The sequence below is a fragment of the Melanotaenia boesemani genome, chromosome 21 (genome assembly GCF_017639745.1).
Source record: "Melanotaenia boesemani isolate fMelBoe1 chromosome 21, fMelBoe1.pri, whole genome shotgun sequence".
Classification (NCBI taxonomy): Eukaryota; Metazoa; Chordata; class Actinopteri; order Atheriniformes; family Melanotaeniidae; genus Melanotaenia; species Melanotaenia boesemani.
In genome coordinates this window covers 16,148,207-16,164,584 of record NC_055702.1, presented here as the reverse complement: position 1 = coordinate 16,164,584, position 16,378 = coordinate 16,148,207, and the positions used below count along the sequence as shown (strand labels likewise).

The 16,378-nt window shown below is 36.5% G+C and overlaps 1 protein-coding gene across 2 annotated transcripts in view; it reads right to left on the bottom strand.

The window, feature by feature from the left end:
- Window positions 1-13,967, bottom strand: part of LOC121632804 (integrin alpha-M-like) — a 45,180-nt gene extending 31,213 nt beyond the window's left edge. For both annotated transcript variants that reach the window (XM_041974555.1, XM_041974556.1), the window contains exons 1-19: window positions 13,744-13,967; window positions 13,097-13,199; window positions 10,820-10,917; window positions 10,411-10,481; window positions 10,170-10,284; window positions 9,589-9,716; window positions 8,992-9,134; window positions 8,272-8,422; window positions 7,632-7,788; window positions 7,217-7,290; window positions 6,766-6,883; window positions 6,392-6,528; window positions 6,162-6,308; window positions 5,851-6,060; window positions 5,642-5,775; window positions 2,143-2,285; window positions 1,747-1,901; window positions 1,501-1,626; window positions 1,214-1,287 (exon numbers count right to left, since the gene is read on the bottom strand). In XM_041974555.1, coding sequence (XP_041830489.1) covers window positions 1,214-1,287; window positions 1,501-1,626; window positions 1,747-1,901; window positions 2,143-2,285; window positions 5,642-5,775; window positions 5,851-6,060; window positions 6,162-6,308; window positions 6,392-6,528; window positions 6,766-6,883; window positions 7,217-7,290; window positions 7,632-7,788; window positions 8,272-8,422; window positions 8,992-9,134; window positions 9,589-9,716; window positions 10,170-10,284; window positions 10,411-10,481; window positions 10,820-10,917; window positions 13,097-13,199; window positions 13,744-13,780 — 2,321 coding nt within the window. In that variant the 5' untranslated portion in view covers window positions 13,781-13,967. The remainder of the gene's footprint in view (window positions 1-1,213; window positions 1,288-1,500; window positions 1,627-1,746; window positions 1,902-2,142; window positions 2,286-5,641; window positions 5,776-5,850; window positions 6,061-6,161; window positions 6,309-6,391; window positions 6,529-6,765; window positions 6,884-7,216; window positions 7,291-7,631; window positions 7,789-8,271; window positions 8,423-8,991; window positions 9,135-9,588; window positions 9,717-10,169; window positions 10,285-10,410; window positions 10,482-10,819; window positions 10,918-13,096; window positions 13,200-13,743) is intronic.
- Between the last annotated feature and the right edge of the window lie 2,411 nt (window positions 13,968-16,378).

The window sequence follows — 16,378 nt, the reverse complement described above, 5'->3', positions numbered from 1 at the left end:
GAGAACCGGTTCCCAGTTTGAGAATCGTAATTGTGCCCCTCTGAGCTAATTTACTCCTCTATCAGTACCAACATTTGGTGGTCAGCAACAATGTCGTGTTAACAGCTTTACCCGACATCTAATCAACATTGAGGTTTGGTTTAAAAGTTGAAAATTGAAAATATTTGTTTTTCTTTACTAAAGAGAATATGTTTATGAGGATGTCCACAGGTTGAAAAGACCATCCACTGTCATGGTGGCTGCCCTGCTGTGCAGCTCCGTAATCTGGCTAGCTCGCTCCACGTGGTGTCCCTGATTGCTCCCTCTTCCCCACCTGTGCTGCTTCTTACTTAACCCTCTCCAGTCTGTGTTTCCAGATGGTCAGTTTTACTAATCTTGTTCACATCCAGAGTAATTCTTATGTTTTCATACCCCTGTTATTCGATCCTGCCTTTTTTCCTGGACTTGCCTTTCCTAACCCACACCGGATGTTTCCTGCCAAGTGTCTACCCGGATATTGAACCCTGCCTGGACTGATTACAGAGTTTTGCTTTTCCTGAATAATTAGTCTGCTTTACGCCTCTGTGTATGACCCTTGCCTGCCCATGACCTCGTCTTTTGGAATATTGGACTTATTTTTGATATGTGAGTTTTTGCAGATTCTGGCGCTACACGCCTGTTGGACTCATCTTCATTCCCACGACCACATCCCTTTACTGCAATAAAACATATCCTGTTCAAACCAAAAGATTTGTGTGTGGCTGAACTTCCAGGTCTTCAGGAGTAAAACCTTACATCCACCCATTGCTCAGAATTTAAAATTTTATGTTTAATTTGTTTCACTAAAGGTGTTCAAGGAGTTTCCAGGTGTGCAGACAAGGTGCTGCCAAATCAAGGTAAGTAGGACCTTGTTTTGGTTTGACCACTCTTATAGCTTGGAGACGTTTATTATTAAGGATGGTATTTTACATCTTTTTTGAAGTCGACTAGTCAGGCCAATCAAATTCAGTTGGCTAATTAGTTGTTGCGTCATCAATAATGAAATGAAAAATACTTTATCTGCGTAAAGAAATTATACAAACAAGCATTAAAATGTAATAACATGGATTACTGAACTATGCCTACACAAAACATTGCATTTGAGTAAATTAGAACAGATTTAGAAACCATTATTACTAAAACACTAAAAGCATGCCCAACTGTTTATTTATGTTTCCAAGTTTTACTTTTTTACCTGGTGAAGTTGAAGTCCACTTTCAGATTATCAACACATTTCTCATCAGCACCACAGTTGATCTGAAACCTTAACTGTGAAAACAAGATGTTAAAAACATTAGATTGGAGGGTAATAAGAAACGAACACTGTTCAGGATTTATGATGAATCCTGGAGATGTTGGAGCCATGTGAAGCTCTTCAACTGTTTTCATGTCAACATATCAGTTATGCAGAAAATGTAGTGACAAAAAGAAAGTTGTTAATGGAAATTTAATGTTAATGAAGTGTGTTTAAAGGTTACTCACTGGATGAAAGGTTGTTGTTTGAGCCTGCTGGGCGAGACTTGGTTTAAGATTTGTGTCAGAAGGTAAACCATCGAAGGTGAATCTGAGCTCGTTCATAAGTGGATTGTGAATATCTTCTGGACAAGCCTGCAACAAGAGAAGGGAAACATTATGACGACGCAAGATAAGACTTAAAGCAAAATACTTATTTGAAATATTAAATCTGTTTTCTTTAAAATCAGTTATTCTGAACTCATTAGGCTCTACCTCAATGAAAAAATTCACACTGCTGCACTGTCGACGTTTTAAGTCCAGAACAAATGATCCAGTTTCCTCTCGTAGTTTCTCTCTGATGTAAGCTCGGTTGTTTGGGGTCTTCCTGGTAGCATCCAGCGTAAAAGTGTAATTAATCTGTGCTTGAGCTGAAACATACAAGAATTTCTTTCATTGTTAGCTTTATAGCATAAATGTCTAAGTCATATTTTGGCTAAATTACAATATCTGTCTAACTATACTCCCCTAATACTGCTGATTGACTTTCCATCATTACCAATAAAACCTTAAAATCTGACTTAGGCAATTATGCTAAGAGGCTAATGTTATATAGAAATGCACACAAATACAAGAATGCCAGTGGAAATAAAAATGAGGAGAAGGATGAACCTGTGTTCACTTCAGAGTGTCTGCTCATAGTAAAGCAGATTTCAGCTTTGTTCTTCAGGGGATTTGAACAGTCCACATTTTGAGTTGGGATTTCATTTGGGTTGAAGGACACAGTTGCTTCCACCATCACTATAGGCCTTGATCTAGAAAGGACATAATTATGAGACGTGTCAACATCTTGTGGCTTTGTGATCAATAATTAATTATAATAAAAACTGACTAGAGTGAAAATTTTATTGTTTAAAATATATTTTAAGATTGTAAAGGAAAAAACTAAAATAAATAAATTATATAAAGGCACTCTAATCCCAGATAAGTTGAGTTGAAACCTGTTGTCTTAAACCACTTTAGTTTTTAGAAATGCTGAAACTAAACATGTCAAGTTATATCAACTTAAGTGCCCATTAGACTTTACTCTAACCCATTAGTTCACCTAACTAATTTTAATTATTTATTTTCATCATAAAATTAGAATATCATAAAAAAGTTGATTTATTTCTGTAACTCCATTCAACAAGTGAAACTTGTAGTATAATGTAGACATTCATTCCTCACAGACTGACATATTTCAAATGTTCATTTCTTTTCATTTTGATGATTATAACTGGCAACTAATGAAAACCCCAAATTCAATATCCCAGAAAATTAAAATATTAAGACCGAAACAATAAAAGGATTTCTAGAGGATGAAAAGTATAAGCATGTACGGCACTCAATACTTAGTTTGGGCTCCTTTTGCCTGAATTATTGCAGCGATGTGGCGTGGCATGGAGTCCATCAGTCTGTGGCACTGCTCAGGTGTTATGAGAGCCCAGGTTGCTCTGATAGTGGCCTCCAGCTCTTCTACATTGCTGGGTCTGACGTATTGCATCTTCTTCTTCACAATACACCATAGATTTTCTATGGGGTTAAGGTCAGGCAAGTTTGCTGGCCAATTAAGAATAAGGATACCATGGTCCTTAAACCAGGTACTGGTAGCTTTGGCACTGTGTGCAGGTACCAAGTCCTGTTGAAAAATTAAATTTGCATCTCCATAAAGTTGGCCAGCAGCAGGAAGCATGAAGTGCTCTAAAACTTCCTGGTAGATGATGCGTTGATTGTGGACCTAAGAAAACACAGTGGACCAACACCAGCAGATGAGATGGCACCACAAACCATCACTGACTGTGGAATCGTTACACTGATCCTCAAGCATCATGGATTCTGTGCCTTTCCTCTTTTCCTCCAGACTCTGGGACCTTGATTTCCAAAGGACATGCAAAATTTCCTTTTATCAGAGAACATAACTTTGGACCACTTAGAAGCAGTCCAGTCCTTTTTGTCTTTAGCCCAGGCGAGACGCTTCTGACACTGTCTCTTGATCAAGAGTGGCTTGACACAAGGAAAGCGACAGCTGAAACCAAGTCTTGCATACGTGTGTGCGTGGTGGTTCCTGAAGCTCTGACTCCAGCTGCAGTCCACTCTTTGTGAATCTTCCCCACATTTTTCAGTGGTTTTGTTTCACAATCCTCTCCAGGGTGCGGTTATCCCTATTGCTTGTACACTTTTTCTACCACATCTTTTCCTTCCCTTCACCTCTCTATTAATGTGCTTGGTCACTGAGCTCTGTGTACAGCCAGCCTCTTTAGAAATGACATTTTGTGTCTTGCCCTCCTTCTGCAAGGTGTCAATGGTCGTCTTTTAGACAACTGTCAGGTCAGCAGTCTTCCCCATGATTGTGTAGCCAACAAAATTAGACTGAGACACCATTTAAAGGCCTTTGCAGGTATTTTGAGTTAACTAGCTGATTAGAGTGTGGCACCAGGTGTTTTCAGTATTGAACCTTTCCGCAATATTCTAATTGTCAGGGATACTAAATTTAGGGTTTTCATTAGTTGTTGTTACGTCCCTAGGGACGTGAGACAATTGATGATCATTGCTGACAGCTGGGGCTCGTTCATCATGAAAAGGCTGGGCCCTGGTGTCTCCTCGGACTGGCTAGATCAGATGCCCATCAATCTCCTTCCCGCTGATTGGCTCTACAACCAGCCAATCATCTTGCAGCTCAGAGGAGTCCAGGAAATAAAGGACGGCTGCAGGGATCATTCGGGAGGGAGAGGCCAGGCCAGGCGGGTTACCTCCCCTCACATTTGGAGGGAGAAGTAGACAGCGGGTGCTTCTTCCCCTCACCTTCGACCATCTGGGCAGACTTATGGTGGCGTGCTGTTGTGTGTACTTGCTGTGCTAATTGGTAGCCTTTTGTGTTGGGCTATTGTGGGTGCAGCAGGACGAGTCCTGGCTGTTCCAGTTCCCAGTGGGGGACAGTTTGATAGTCCTTTTAGGTTGGGCTTACCTTCGTGTTCCCATTGGGGAACGTTCTGGGCACAGGCTAAGTTTTGAGCAGCGCTTCCTTTTGTGTGTGTTCTGCCACTTCGTTCACTTTGTGTTAAAGTTTGGGTGTGTTGTGTTGGGCTATAGATTAGGCCATTTGTGTTGACACTTAGTTTATTGGGACTGCTGCCCTTTTGCCAATTAGTTATCACGCCAAGTTAAGAGCACCTTTTTGTTAATTGTATTTGGGATAGTTTACGTGGCGGGTTTCGTGTATAATTTCTGATTTAACTTTTGTTTGTTCTTTTCAGCAGTTCCGCTAACCCCAACACTTGAATCTCGGTTGACTTCCTGTTTTTATCCCCTTTATTTTATTCCCTCCACAATAAAATGATATGTTCCAACTTTACAACTGTCCGCAACTGTCTTCTGTGTTAAGTCCCACTCATACCTCTATAACGGGACGTAACAGTTATCAGTTATAATCATCTAAATTAATAGAAATAAATATTTGAAATATGTCAGTCTGTGAGGAATGAATGTCTACATTATACAAGTTTCACTTGTTGAATGGAATTACTGACATAAATCAACTTTCTCATGATATTTTAATTTAATGACGAGCACCTGTACAGCTCCTAGCTGTTTGAACTAACTCTTAAATCACATTTAAACAAATTGTTTGGTTCTTTCAAATAAAGAGTAAATCACATTAAATCATTATCATGGAAAGTCAACTTAAAAAACTACATATGGTTAGGAATTAAGGAGAGAACTGAGAAGGTGATTATACAATTTGAAGAAACTCGGGTTAGCGGTGTTTTTTTTTTTCTGTTTATTTCCGTCTCACTCATGGTACCAACTTTAAAATTCAAACAGGGCAGAACTTTCCAACATTCTCATAATTCAAAATTATGGCACAGCAATCAGAAAAGGTTAAATCTGCATTTCCCATAAGCCTTTGTGGTCCTGACATGTTTAGTTTTAAAAGTAGCCCCGCCCCCTCTGACATAAATGTAACATGTTCAATTATTGTTCAGTTACCATCACACTACACAATGTTGAAAACAATAAAAACAACTTATTTGTTTTAGTAATGACACACTGTTTATACATAACATCAAATTATAACTAATCACTATTAAAAAGTTTATGTTCAAACAAAATCTGGGCTAAGAGTAGGACTCACCTCAGTAAGACAACTGTGCCCTTTGAACCCACCGCTAAGTCAGGCAGACCATCACCACTCTGATCGAAACTCCACTGACTGATCGACATGCCAAAGAACTTTAGTCCTGACTGAACCTCAGAGGCAGCAATTCTCTGTGCAACAGTAGATTATTTAATTAATAAAAGTAGAAAATGGAAGAAATTCTTTCAGCTTTTACACTTGCTCACCTGTGAGTAAGCAGGATTGATTCTTTGGCCTCCTTCAGCATGGAATATGTAGATGCTGCCTTGACCATCGTTCTCCAAAGGTGCTCCAACTGCCAAATCACTAAATCCATCGTTGTTTAGATCAGGCAGAACAGCGAGAGAAGACCCAAACCTTCCTCTGTCAGCAGCCCCTTTTAATACTAATGGAGACTCAAAATGGCACTCGACATTCTAGTGAACATGTCAGGAAGAGGGAGAGTTTCAGCTTATTAAAAAGAAGAAAATATAACAAGTAAATTGACTGAATGTCTCTAGATGAAGCTGCTAATTACCAAGTAGGTCAATGTGCAAACGTAAACCCGTCCCTCTCGATCAGAGTCCTTGTACATCGGAGCAGATATGATGATTAGATCAGTGTAGCTGTCAAAATTCAAATCCATGGTACAAACCTCTGCCCCAAAATATTCACCAATCTGGATCTGTGAAAGACATTTTATATGTATAATATAGATTTTTAATGTGTTTCAGATCTTTCAGGACCATCTTAGTGGTAAATACTCACCTCAAGCTGATTTGGCTCAAGTTTTTGTTTGTCTTTGTCTCTGAAAACCACCATCACAACTCCTCTGTGTTGATATCTTGGAGCACCAATGATGGTCAGTTTGCCGGCTACAGTTGTAGCCACAGCCATGGAGTAACCTACAATTTAATGATGATGTAGTTAATAGCATTGGTGAATATCTCAGTTCAGCCAGTCAGGACAAAACATTTTTATCCTGCAGAACCTTCTGTACACAATAAAACTTTAGTACCTATAAAAAGAACAAAATGGTCAATTTCTTAAAATGACCTTTTACGTCAAAAAATACCTGCATGTTGGTTTTCTCCAACAAAATCCTGTGGAGTTTTTCATGTGTTTTACTGTAACATTCTCACCAAGATAACTGTCAGGCTCCATAACCATGGGTTCATATGACCCTGTTAGTGTGTGTCCTGTGTACCGCTTGTAGCCTCCCCTCCACTGATTAGCACCAACCATAGCCATCTGGATTCCCTGCAGGTTTGACAGAAATATGAATGAAAAATGAGACTATAAATGCATCATTCATCTAAAATATTTTGAGTTTTTAACAATGTAATCCAATTAACCCTCTAAGCATCAAATTCACAAAATTGCCACAAGCACCAGGCCATGTCTCCAGAAAGAAAGCTTAAATCTGTTACCACTTTCCACTACTAGATGGCAGATATGTAAATCAGCCATCCACAATCATTTTAACAACAACAACATAAACTCTGCTATCATAAAATATGGTTTATATTCATTTTTTTCTCATTTACAAAAATTTAAAAAACTCCTGAGCCTAAAATATTAATTTTATTTTACCTCAGGCACGTAAGCTGCTCTGAATCCCTCTTGAGACATTTCCAGTTTAAGTGACTCTCCACTTGTTTGAGATCCTGTATGAGTAAAAAAAAATAAAAATAAAAAATGGACACTTAACTTATTTAATGCAGCATTATGACATATGCTGAGTTTGAGAGTTTCATTGAGGCTTCCATGAGATTACAGATGTTTACCAAACAACTCCTACTTAGTTGTTTTGGTCCTGTGTAGACTAAAAAAATGGCACTTTGAGAAGTTGCGACTCGGAGTAAGTGGCTAGTTTTAAAAATCAGTTATGATTTAAATTTCATACATAATGTAAAAAAAGTATTAATTGTTTATGTTTTGCATGCACATCAAATACATTTTAGAAGATGGAACAACTGATTTGAATCTGTTTTGATAACACGTGTACCTTCAATAGAAAAAATTTTGTCTTGCAAATTCTGTCGAATCTTCTCAAGCGCCTCAAAGGTCTTCACTTCAAACACGTGGTTTTCTTGAGGTTCAGATGCAATGATCCTCAGTTCTTGTAATGCACTAGGATTGTAAGGGCTAAATGCATTCCCAACCTATGGATATTAAAACAAATATTTTATAAGTTAAGGGTTTAGATGCAAAGATCCTGAATCAACCCTCAGACAGGTGTATCACAATATATAAATGTTTGAAAAACGTACAAATCAAATCTGTGGATCAACTCTGCAAGACTTAGAATACAAGTAAATTTTGCAAGTGCAAACTAATGTCCTACCTTATATACATTTCAGTCAGTCTGCAATATGAAATGTTCAGTTTGACTTAACCAATCACCATCTGACTCATGGCTGCAGTATAAGTTTGGTTGTAGATACACACTGTTGCTCTCCTTCTAATCACGATTGGTTAACCATTATAAAGCTGCTATGTGAACAAAACTGATCATCTCCATCTGGTATACAGTTAAGTGTGTAAAAGGGCAAAAAGTTTGAACTTAAAGAATTTAATTGTATTTTAAGACTTGCATAATTAAACTATACACAATGATTTAATGAGTTCATATAATTACAACTTACCCCAATAGCGAATCTAACAATATTCTTAGAGTCAGCTTTTTCTATTGCTTCCTGTAAGTTGTCGTGGTCGTGAGACACTCCATCTGTAATGACTATCAAAATTTTCTTCACCTCTGACCTGGAACCTCTGGATGTTAGGAAGATTTTTTCCCTGAAAAAAGAAAGATTTTTCATTTTCAACCAAAGTTGTTGTTCAGCAGTAAATTTGCAAAGTTACAAATTAAAGAAACAAATTAAACAAACTAAAGAAACATCACTGAAAGGGTGGTTTGCTTGAATCCTAACTGAAATATCATTTTAAACTGATGTTAATCTAAAATAAATCTCTAGCTAAATACTGTCCATGTTTGTAGATGGCTTGTCTTGTCACTTCTAGACATACAGGCTCAAACTCAACTGTTCCAGATGAAAAGGTCACCACATTAATATGATTTAGTGTCATTAATATAATCTCTGTTTGAATGCATCTTAGACAGTCTTGAAATTTTTTTACTGGGATCCATTTAATGTCATAGGAACTAATGAGTTAGAAAAGAGGTGCCAAATAAAAGGAAAAAAAAGTGTCTGGAAAACAAAACCACAACAAACTGGAAGATGAAAAACTGACCAAGAGAGAAAAAAATCAACAAAGAAATTTCTAAATGTGGAAGCTTTGTCACTTACAAAAAAACACCCAAAGTTTCACCATACAAAGCAGACCAGAATAATAAAGGTACGTACACAACATGTGTAATGGCTTTAGCAGTAAAAGTCGACCCTCCGATCTGCCATATTTCTTTAATTTGTTGTCGCCAGGCATTAGGATCAAATCCTTTGAAGTCGTAATGGATTTTGGGGTCACTGGAGAACTGAGTGATGGCAAACTGCAAAAGAAAACATATTGAATAGATACAAGTTAGAAAATTGTTTTCTAAAGGCAAAATATCCAGTAGAAATAATATTTGAAATATATTCCTGATAAAGATATGAAGGTATTTAGTAGATGTGAAGCTTTCCATTTTAATACTACACCCTAATTTATATTCATTTGAACTGATTTTATTGAGTAAATGTGACTGTTACAGAAATACTTTATTTATTTTGTTAAGAAAATAATTTTGCTTTTTAGATTTTCCAAAATTATTTCCTCTTAGTTTTTTACAGTTTGATAAAATGAAGCTTTTGAAGTTTTCTGTTTTTCTGTCTATGAAAAATGTTCAAAATAAGTGTTTTCTGATGGCCTCGCTCATTAAAAGTAAACTAAAAATAAAGCATTACAGAATTTTCTTTTCTTATATTGTTTCTGCTGTTTAATAAAAATGGTAAACATAGCCTTACTTGTGTATTTTTTCCCAGCAGCGACTCGATCAGTTTAGTAACAAAAGTTTTCATTCTTCCAAAATCTTGACGACTCACACTGCCTGAGCCGTCCAACAGAAATGCGATGTCAGCTTGGGCTCTGCACTCTATTAAAAAGACAAGATAAATACACATCTGAACAGAAGTTTGCAGTTTCCCCTCAGGTGTAGGGTTAGTACTTGTATTTTTCACACACAGCAGGTGAAATAACGCAAAGTACAAGACAGCTAATGCTACAGCTCCTGGTAACAAATATGGAGGACTTTCTTCCAGCTGTTTTAATTGGTAGAAGACAAACATTAAAGATATGACACTAAACTACTTCAACAGCTTATTATTCTGGCTTTGTAAAAAATAAATAACAAATAAGTAAAATACGTAAAAAAAAAGTCTAGAAATTAATCAAATGTGTTTTAAAAACATGATCAAGTTTCAAAATGTTCGTATGTGGAACCTGCAAACGTCAGCTGGATGATTGTATGTTTGTGCAAACATACATCAGACTGTGTGTGAGAAGTGGGATGTCTTTGTGGTGACCTTCCATTAAAATGTATGTTTACCTTCAATAGAAGATGGTACAGGTGGCCCAATTCTATTAGATTTTTTTATCTCAATGCAAACACCACTGTACATGGTGATACTTTTACAGTCGTTAGGAATGGTTGAACCACATGCCTGGAGAAGAAATGAAAGGAATTTTATTGATAGATTATTTATTTTCTGTTTCTTTAAGCAATACATTTACATGCTGCAAGAAAAAGGGTTCAGAAAATTTGAAATCTCTGTAATTCACCAACTTACCGCAGTTTTCTCTGTGATGGGATCATATGTCATTGCCAAACCAAGTGACATGTTGACTGCAAATTCTGGCACTGTGAACATTTTCAAAAAGGCTTAAATAAATAAAAGCAAAAATAAATTCTAACAAAAACGACAAACCAAAGCAACCACATGTGAAAACCCTCCCTATGTAAGACAATTATTATGTTTAATCAAAGACTGTCTCTGAGGCGATTATCACATTGTTGTCCTTGTGGTATGCTTTAAAGAAAGTGGATTGAAAATGACAGTTTTCTTATTTAATTTCAGTTATATCCATCATCTCATCATTAAAGTTCTGTCCCAAGAACAGAAAGATTCATTGATGGAAAGATGTATTTGAAAATTCAGATTATTTTGTCAATACTTTTGGAAATGAATGGTTTCCTACCTGGAACTTGCAGACGTTGACATGTCTCAGTGGTGCACCTAAATATCTGACCGCTTCGATTTACTGAATACTGTTGAAGAGGGGCACTGACGAGCAAACTAGAAAAAACCAGACAAAAATTAAATAATGACAGGTTATTTATTTTTCTGTTAGGAAGCTTGATTTATTATTATGATTATGATGATTATTGTTTTTCATTTCTTTTATTTTCTTTTTTTGAGGTGATTCTATATTTAGGGTTACAGTTTAGGTCCATGGGGTGTACTTGTCCATTTGATCAAATATAATTGGTTATTATTTCAAACATTGACCAATTTTATTTTGGATATTTCTCTTTAATTTAATACAAAAGGTTACCAGGTTACATAATTTATTTAGTGAAAAATGCAAATTTTAAATCTAAATTTGCAGTTTTTGTGCTGTCCAATTTCTTAAATGTCAAGTTTGCTTTTATAACTTAACAACAGAATGCATGTTTTTATATGTAATTTCAGCATTAATTGATGAAAAAAAAAATTATTAATACATGATAAAGCTGTTTTCAGATCTATTTAAAACATTAAATTTTAAATTAAATTATTCACTTTATGTGTGTCCGAGAAATCATTGTCAGCTGTGTCACCCACTGATAAAACCCCTACAAATCAGCAATGGTTTACTCCAAAGTCACATGACTCAATTTGCTGGTGGGCACTAGTGATGGTAAGTTCGACTCTTTTCACTAACCCAGGTCTTTTACTCTCGAACAGTAAAGTGAACGAATCTTGAACGAATCATGTCGTTCATTTTTACTGCAGGTGGCGTTGTAAAAAAGTCTGCGATTCTCAAGCAGTAAATACTGAAGGCAACAAAACTATTGGTAATGCCACAAGCAATTCAAACCATGTGAAAACGTAGGGAAGCAAATACACACCACAATAAAGTGATTTGTGTCCTACATCCTCCCTGCCATTGTCTAACAGCGCAACAGTGACTCGGTAGCTATCACGTGACAAATGAACAAGAGACCGAGCCGAGAGCGAACGTACTGCTGAGCTTGATACAGCTTGAGCTGTGAACGAACGAAGGAAGACAAGTTCAGTGACCGAGTTGCCTGTCACGTGACAGAGAGAAGAACTAGAGAGACCAATCCGAGAGCGAACCTTGCTGCTCGCCACACAGCCTGAGCAGCCTGGCTGTCACGTGACAAAAGAACGAGGACCTGAGGACGGACCTGAGCGAGTCCTGAACGAATCATTTCTGTCTCCTGTCCTGACCTACTGACTGAGTTTATGCAGCTGCCTGCCATGTGGCGAGAGGAGGTACCGCATGAAAATGAACGAATCGCTCACTGAGAGGACCGGTTACTCCCGAGTTATATAAAGGATTAGTTCATACTGAACGAATCGTTTGTGACCGACACATCACTAGTGGGCACATCTTTTTGGTGGGAACTCTGGAAACAAAGTGGTAAATTTCAACCCCACTTTGTCAACATTTCATCAACATGACTGTCTAAACATGGAGCGGATTAATTGGTCATCAACTGTGTTATCAATATTTTCTTGTGTATTTACTTTAGATGTTTTAATGACAAAATATAAAGAAAGCACAAAGAAATATGAATTGATCATGGTCATGTGGTGACATCTTCAACATCTGTAGCAAGCACCAAAATGGAAAAATAGAGGAAATGTCAACTGTGTTACCCAGCAAGTGTAACAAGGGTGACAGGAAATGACATAGTTGACATTTTAGCAGGATTTATTTTTATAGTTCATGCCTTTTGAGCATAGTTGGTTTTAACACATTAACTTGATTAAATTGATATTAAACATAAATTGCATGATGAAATATATCCAAGTGTAAAAAGTTCATAATTACATAAATGCATGATTTAAAGGATACATTTTAGGAAATAACTGATCTGAAAGTATTAATTAACTATTACTGTTACATAGAAATGGCACTATGAATACATCATTGTAGATGTAATTACTTAATTAGAATAAATAAATCACGGTTGACATAAAGATGAACAGGGTGTTTATTTTGATTTGAATATTTAAAAAAACATTAGAGCTTGAGCTTGCCAATGAATGGATTTAGAATAACCCAGGGTTATAGTATGGAAACAAATAGAATAATAAGCCAAAACACACACTGATTTTTTTTTTTTTTTTACTTTTTAGTTGAACTGAAATGTACCTAAATGTATGTAAGGAGTAAAAAGAACCACAAGCAGCAAACATGGCAGCTGTTAATCTATAACAGACTATAATGTATTCTCTAACTCACTCTGATCCTCTTTGCACCACCTGGTAGCCAAAACCTGCAGCAGGATTCTGCAGGGACTTCCAAGCCAGAGGGTCAATGTTGAAACAAAGTGCAGCTTTTAACACTGAAGAATGAAGAAGAAACATTTAAAGTCATGACATGATTCTGTTTCATTTTATTGACCAAATCCAATATGGTATATTTATAATATAAATTTGAGGGTTTATGTCTGTGCTATGACTAAATACCACTAGAGAGCACTAAAGGAAGGACTTGACAAATTCAGAGCATTAAGAAATGTTGGTTTCCTTTGCATTTTGAACTGTTTGTGATCATAAAATAATGTTTTCTCATTGTTTCTAAAAGAACCACAGTGAGAGATTTTTTTTGTTCAGTGACACAGCCTTAGTTTTTATAACTTCAAACAATAGTGACGGAAACATATAGCTTTACCTCTTCAGCGCTAACTTACATTAATTGTCTTAAATTTAATAGCTGAGTACATTGGGGAAGGTGTCTAAGAATAAAAAGCAAGAAATCTCTTGGAAACTGAACTCTTGAAACTGTTTTTCTTGACACTATACATCTAATTATCGTTCATAATGGATGTGGTTTTTCTTCTGGCAAGTCACAAAAATATGACAGATAGCTGCAAAACACAAACTTACCTGAAAGGAAAAGTGTAGTTGAGATCATCCAATCCATTGTGTTCGTCTCATGGGAGACAGTCAAAGTCTAAGGTCAAAGAATTTTATCTGAAAATTCAAAAGCAATTACTTTCCCCTGCTGAAAGTGTCAAGTGGAAAAAGTTGAATCAGACTGCAGAACTCACTAATATGCAGTCATACAGAGGAACTGTGATGTAGGAGGAGTTACTATATTGATACTAGTTTTTAATGGTTTTTTTAACAATTCCATTACGAAATAAAAGTGTATGTATTTAAGATTTTAGTTAAAACTCTTCTTTTTAGGGGTTCGATGTTGCAAAATTGTTATTTTCTGGGCAATCAAGATAAAAAAAATCTAGCAGAAATGAGGATTAAAAATAGCAAGTAAATGTTACCATCTATCCTATTAAGTACTGGCCCAGCTGAAGTTTGACTGAGAAAAAGGAAGTGGGTAAAGTAGCTTTACCTAGAAAATGTATCACTTTAAATGGAAAATATTGACTGTACTATGAAAGCTTATTATAATAACATTGACAAATTATTTCAAATATTACATTTTGTTTATATATTAATATTGTTTCTTTTGTCCAAACTGTGTTGTGGCTCTTGTCTCCTTCCATGACCAGCAGGAGAGAATAAAAACTAAACTTTACGCTGTAGAAACATCTAAGTTGATTATCAGTCCTGTGTTTGCATGTGTGTGTGTGTGTGTGTGTGTGTGTTTGTGCTTAGCTTTATTATGCCCTTATTAAGTTGTGAAAACACATCTTCCTCTGTGATCATGTGACTTTGCTGGTCAATTATAGACTTTTTTTTTTACTCATTCCGCTCACTGACTTTCCTCAGGAAGTGAAGCTTTACCATTGCTACCACTCATCTGTCCTCTTCATCCTTATTCAGTACATTCATCATACTATATGTGACAGTATATATTCTGCGAACAACAACAGCTTCAAAAACCCCCTTTTTTTTAAGCAGAATCTAACAGGTGTTGGTGTGGCCAAATCTCTCTGTTGCAGTTTCACATCATCTTGAATGTGTTTTGTGCTGTGTTGCAATAAAAGTGAGAGATTTTGAAACAGATTTAAAATGTACAACTCAGTTATGTGCATGTGGAAAATTTGCCAAGCTGGCTGGCTGGTCTAAGGGCAGGTTTGCCATGTTGTTAAGTTACATTTCCTGTTAAAGTGTGTGGGCTATTAGTGCATTTGCCCCTCTGGCATTACAGTCAGAATCAAATCACATCAAATTTTATTTTTAGAGTCCTTTTCATGCACAAAGCAACATAAAGGGCTTTACATAATAAAAACAAATTATACATATTAAAAACAAAATTTAAAATTCTTCACACACCAGAGTATATGACAGGAAGTTAAAACTCACCTCATTGTAGTCTCTTTTACACACAATCTCACACATGCACTAACACACACACAAACACAGTTACACTCCCTCCACCTGCCCATACACCACTCTGTACAAACATGAACCCCCATCCCTAGTTACTGTCTCTTAACTGAATGTAAGTATAAAAAATATCAATAGAATAAAAACAACTGGTTTGATGCTGCTGTGAGGAAACTGTATCTTGGGGATGCAGACACACCGGAAGCCAGCCCACCCATGACCACAGAGTGTGTCACCACAGTAAACACCCAGATCAGTGTAGGCTGGTGTCCACACCACAGCCACAGGGCTGCAGTGCAGGACTGCAAGAGGCACCATAGGAACAACCCTGCGTGTACAAACCCACATACTCTGCATGCTGATACAGTCACTGAGTTGTCCAGTAGATTTATACAAGAGCTACTTGTTTTAATGAGTGTGTATCTGGTACTTTGGTTGTTGTTGTGATACATGGTTTTATTTATTTTTATCTTTTGTTGATTTAGTTATTTAGAAACTCATGATGGTCATCAGCTTTGTTTTTCTGTGAAAGCCGTAGGAAATATAGTTTGGACTGAAGGGTCGTTGCCTTCTATCTGTTGTGTTTTTATCTCTTTCTTCTTTCTGCTTTAGTTTTTACTTCTTTGTGCTGTCGCCCTCCTTTATCTGTCCCCTTCGGTCAGGTCCAGCAAAATTACAAAGATTTCATAATTCAAAGTAAATAAACAAAAGTGCATAAATAAATAAATAAATAAATAAATTAATAAATAAATAAATAAGTAAGTAAGTTTATCAAGAGGAGCCTTATACCCATAAAACTCCCCTTGGCAAAGCACATTTTTTCGGCACAGCAGCCAGACCATCATTCTGCTTGCTATGATGCTGGACAGGACAGGTTTAAAAAACATAAAACTTAAAATGTTTGACAATAGTGACCTTCTGGACATATTTACATCTTAGTTTACTTTCATTACCATAGCTCTGCCCACTGGTCAGTTTTTATCCCTAATTTACCTTTAAAAACTTTCACAATTGATCAAGACTGGATTAATAATATAACTGACTTCACAGAGTTTCCTGACTCTAATGGCCTTTTTTCAGATATCAGTTCTCAGCCATGAAACAAGAAGTTCCTGTAACTCTGGACTCTTTTGACTTAAGGAGCTGATATTTTTCAGTTCAAATCCCATCCTGAACATATTATCTCATAAGTACCCATCCAAAGTCAGAGCACCATCTAGTGGCTTTG